This window comes from Peromyscus maniculatus, chromosome X (genome assembly GCF_049852395.1).
Source record: "Peromyscus maniculatus bairdii isolate BWxNUB_F1_BW_parent chromosome X, HU_Pman_BW_mat_3.1, whole genome shotgun sequence".
Taxonomy (NCBI): Eukaryota; Metazoa; Chordata; class Mammalia; order Rodentia; family Cricetidae; genus Peromyscus; species Peromyscus maniculatus.
In genome coordinates, this window is record NC_134875.1 from 75,782,318 (window position 1) to 75,787,439 (window position 5,122).

The 5,122-nt window shown below is 46.0% G+C and overlaps 1 protein-coding gene across 1 annotated transcript; it reads right to left on the reverse strand.

The window, feature by feature from the left end:
- Window positions 1-817: 817 nt before the first annotated feature.
- On the reverse strand, window positions 818-4,837 carry Pou3f4 (POU class 3 homeobox 4). Its single transcript, XM_006995987.4, has one exon. The coding sequence runs from the start codon at window positions 4,660-4,662 to the stop codon at window positions 3,577-3,579; it is 1,086 nt and encodes a 361-aa protein (XP_006996049.1). The 5' UTR covers window positions 4,663-4,837; the 3' UTR covers window positions 818-3,576.
- Window positions 4,838-5,122: the final 285 nt, after the last annotated feature.

A 5,122-nucleotide genomic window follows, 5' to 3' on the forward strand; every position in this document is an offset into this window, starting at 1 on the left:
AAGGGGTCTGTATTGCTGGAAATTTATATATTGTTTATTTATTCAAATGCATCAACCAAAAAAAGTTGGACAAAACATGCTTGTACATGTAAAACCTTAAAAGAGAATTGTCTTATATTTGGCAAATTACTCATTAGCTATCACTACAGGTAGCAGTCCCTTATTTCATGGAAGGATTTATTAAATAGATGTAAAATTATATGTGGGAATGGAAAGATGACTATAATAAATCAAAATTCTCCCCAATTGTCTCATTCTTTTCCCTCTTACAAGCCAGATAGATAGGGATCGAAACCAACAGTTTCCTTGAGGTTTCTGGGCCCAGGGAGCACCTTAAGAAAATCAATACATGAAATCATATCCCGGTATCTTACTAGAAGGGAACTGTCAGGAGTGTGGAGAAAAGAAGCATGAGGACATGTAAGGAACATAGAAGTCTCGGGAAGGTTTGGGTCTAATTTTGGGGGCTGCAGTGAGGTAGGGTGGGGTGAGGAAAAGTAGACTAGAAGACACTGGTTGACAAAGACATGTTCTAAGAGAACACTAATAAAATAGTCTTACCCACCTGGCTTTCCACCATTGAGGTGTGCATTTTATGTGAGCACATGGGTGTGGGTGAACAAACAGGTATTGTGTGTGAGAGTATGTTTCTGAGCCTTAAGGGCAAAAGTCAGAGGAATAGAAACCGGAATTAAAGTAAAAACTAATAATTTCTAACCCGAAGCAAAGCAAATGCCTTGCTCATCCAGGATGTACCTCTTTAAATGCTCCACCTCACACATAACACAATAAGGCCAAGAGAAGAAAACATTTTTTTTTTTTGGAAAAATGTTTTATTTAAACCTTTTAAATCTTTTACAACAATAAAATATTGCGTCAATATAAACCCCTTGACTGAAACTGTTCACATCAAACATTACAGCGAATTGTTTTCTTTTTGACACCCAACTCATCTTTGAAACAATTTCTATTTAAACACAATGCAGAATTTATTGAAAATAAATAATTGTTGGCAACTGCAATAGGCAATTTGAATAAAATAGTTGAAAAAGCAACTCTTAATGAAAATAGCGTTTATTATACATCAGTTACTAAATGAATAAACTAAATGATCTTTTTTTAAATTAATAACTTCAAAAACGTTTAATATACAAAACTGTACAGTTATAAAGTCGGCAGAAATATTTGGGTTAACTCAGGTTTGAACCATAGCGTTTAACTGCAAAGGAAAAAAAAAATCAAACAACCCACCACCTTCAAACATTTGGGAAACATGAATTCAACTAGGAAAATAAAATCGCAGAACTAAAACCTAAAAGTAAGAGAATTCAGAGGTTTGACAAAAGAAGAGGGAGAAGGAGGAGAAGGAGAGAAAGAGAGAGAGAGAGAGAGAGAGAGAGAGAGAGAGAGAGAGAGAGAGAGAGAGAGAGAGAGAGAGAGAAGGGGGAAGAAAGGGAAAGTAAAGGAAAAGAAAAGAAAGGCAAGGAAAAAAAGAAAAAAAAATAGCAAAAGGGTCGGGGATTTGAATTAATATATGCTCTTCGACCTGCGGCTAGAGGAGACACAGTGTGGTCACCCAGAGGCCTGGCAGCCCATACTAGCGCATCTTCTACAAGGGGCACAAGTTCTACAAGGGGCACAAGGTTTTCTGGTCCTTAGGTAGTTTGAAGCTTTGTCTACCACAGCTTCGCCTGCAGGCTGAATCCTGAGATCAGCCTGGCGTGCTGAGATCCCCTTCAGGTCAGGCCCGCCATAGCTGGCTGGGCATGAGCGCTTCACTGGGCCGGCACAGAGTGCTTGTTGGGGACGAGGTGCACCTGTGAACCTGTCCTGTGGACATGAGAAAAAGCTAGCCATAAAGCCACGGCAACCGCTTAATTTTGGGATCTCTACATAGCCTAGCGAGATTTTTTTTTAAGTTTTTTTTTTATACAGTAATACGATACACACAGCTATCTACACACACACGTTTGCACACACACGCACACACGCAAAGAAATACATACACACATATTTTTGATTTTTTTTTTAAAGAAAAAAGCATTAACTCAGCTGCCCAGGCGATCCCTAGCTCGCTCAATCTTCGCCATGGGCTTCCACCAGCTGTGCTTGTCAAAGACGCTGAGATGGGCTCCCCAAGAGCTCACTCAGACCTTGGTATATACAAGAGGGAGGAGGTGGTACACGGCTGGACCAGAATCTCCAAGACTTTTGCCAACCAGTTTATTGTCGCTCCGCACTAAGCAGAGGGTGCCTGTTAGCCCACCCCTCACCACCCTACGGAGAGTGTTTCTCACCCTGAGAGCGAGCCGCAAACTGGGAGGCGCTGGCCCAATCTGTCGCCAGCGTCTTTGGGTCGTGGTCTCCGGAGAAAGCCACCATTTGTGAAGGCAAAGTCTTTCATCTGGGAGAGTGTACCATGGTGTAGGGCAGGTTGTCAACCTGACTATGCTGGCAGCCTGTGGGAAACTTCAGGCACAGGCATTTACGATGGTGAATTCAGAATCCTTCTGGTCCCTCAAACCCCATTCTTCGCGCGCCACTGCTGAATCCTTCTGGGGCACCGGGATTTAAGCTGTGGAAGCCTTCAGAGACTCCACGGTTGCGGGGGGAAAAAGGGGGCAAAAAGCAGCGAAATAGCCTCTCTTCTTCAGGCTACTTTGCAAACCCTTTCAGTTTGCTTGTTCTGCCCATATAGGCACTCAGTCCCCGGGAAAAAAAAACAGAAACATCAACAACTTTCTCCATCTTATCCTCTCCTCTCCATGCAGATTCGAAAGTGTGGGAGTGCAAGAGGTGAGCATTTTTCTCTTTCCTCCTTCCAGCCTCCCCTCCCTTTTTAAGCAATTAAAAACCCATCAGCTCAATGAAGAAATAATAATAATAGCAATAATAATGTGGAGTGGTCGATTAGATACAAATTATCTCACAAATATTGTGTACAGCTTGTAGTAAAACACCGCAGACATTTAGAAACGCTATAGAAGTTTTAAAAAATGCAAAACTAGTCTATTGTAAAACAGATTTCACCTGAAATACAGCTGCTATAACCAAGGCGCTGAAAGGTTATTCATAGGCACACATCTGTCTTCCCACCCTCTCCCGCCCCCACCCCTGTTACCCAGCTCCTTGCCCTTTTTAGAGAGGAGCAACCAAACAAATCTTACTCAGAGTAAACAATATGTATTGATCAGCAGAAAAGGTTGGAGGGAAATTGCTCTGGCAGCAGGGACTATGAGGTCCCCGCCTGGACTGCTTAATATAATTTTGTTTCAGAGTTGAGAAGCCTGAATGTGTGTGTGTGTGTGTGTGTGTGTGTGTGTGTGTGTGTGTGTGTGTGTGTGTGTTTCTTTTCTTAACATAAGTTAGAAACCCCTGTGAAAGAAAGAAAGAAAGAAAGAAAGAAAGAAAGAAAGAAAGAAAGAAAGAAAGAAAGAAAGAAAGAAAGAAAGAAAGAGCTAGCAAGCTAGAGAGAGAGAGAGCAATAATAAAGAATGTAGTGATGAAAGGAAGGAAGGGAGTGAGAATGATCCGCACTGCTCCCAGTGCTGTGGGCCACCTCCGGGCTTTCTCCAGTCAGAGATCGTGGCAGGACGCGTCAGTTTTCACTGTGTGCGAATAAACCTCGTGTGGCTGCTGATCCCCTGGCGGAGTCATTCTTTTTTCTTTTTGTCTTCTATTACAGAACCAGACACGCACCACTTCTTTCTCCAACTGGAGGCTGTCGGCCAGCGAGGAGATCTCCTGCGCTGCAGGCTTGGGACACTTGAGGAAATGCGTTTCCAGTACGCCCTTGACACTCACCTCGATGGAGGTTCGCTTCTTGCGCTTGCGGCCCTGAGCGGCGATCTTGTCAATGCTGGTAGGGCTTCCTGTGGATGAATCAGCCTCCTCCAGCCACTTATTTAGCAGGGGTTTCAGCTTGCACATATTCTTGAAGCTCAGTTGCAAGGCCTCGAACCTGCAGATGGTGGTCTGCGAGAACACGTTACCATACAGGGTGCCCAGTGCCAGCCCCACGTCGGCTTGCGTGAAACCCAACTTGATTCTTCTTTGTTTGAATTGTTTGGCGAACTGTTCCAACTCATCAGAGGTTGGAGTCTCCTCATCCGAGTGGTCCTGGCAGTGGTGCGAGCCCAGCTCACCGTGGTCTGGAGGCTCCCGGAGCACTGGATGCAGGCTCTGCGTGGAGGCAGCGGCTGGTGGTGGAGTGAGTCCCCCGTGCTCCAGCATACCGCTCACCGTGAAGCCTGGCTGCGAATACACATTGAGAGGTTGGCCGGTAGACGTGATGGACGAGTTTGGAGCTGGGCTTGCTCCCCAGGCATTCGGATGGTTAGTGTGGGGCGAGTGGTGGGCTACGTGTGGCGAGCGGTGATGGATGATTGCGCCCAATTGCAGATCTTCGCGTCCTGGCTTCACGTCCGGCTGGTCCAGGGGGCTGGTGGCCAATGTGGAGGACCATGGGCCCCCGTCGCTCAGACTGGTCACCCAGTGATGCCCGAGGGGATGCCCATTGCTGGGAACTCCCTGCAAGTAGTCACTTTGGAGAAGTTTCTGAGGATTGCGGAAAGGACTTCCCTGCTGCATTCCGGCAGAGTCCGCATGGACGAGGGAGCTGGAACTGAGAATGCTGTAGGGATTCGAGGCAGCTGTGGCCATGGTCGATGAAGATCCTCTACTAGTTATAATGTGGCAAAGGGAGCAGCTTCAGCCTTTGACATCTATGGTGAGGGGGAACCAAAGCCGCTAGCGCAGGTTACCGGCACCCGCCAAGGCCAATCGCAGTGCGACTTGGCCTGGCCAGGCATAAACTCAGCCAATGATGGTGCGGGAGGCCGAGCTCGCTTTCCAAATTAGGCTGGCGAAGCTCCGGAGTTTCAGTGAGACCCAAGCAGGAAGTGAATCAATCTTTAGGCTCCATTGGCTGCCTTGCTCAGAGTGGCAGCGGCTCTTTTAGTTAACCCTTTCCCCCCTCCTGGTGACTACGTGGTTGCTTGTGATGGAGAAGGGATATATTTGTGTGGAGTGGAAGTGAGGAGGCTAACTTTGGTTTCAGATCTCCCTTTGACTTATTTAAATTAAAGAAAGAAAGAAAGAGAGAGAGAAAGAAAGAAAGAAA

Bases quoted from the DNA above. Each gene is read 5' to 3' on its own strand.
- Pou3f4 (XM_006995987.4), bottom strand. From the start codon at position 4,662: ATGGCCACAGCTGCCTCGAATCCCTACAGCATTCTCAGTTCCAGCTCC.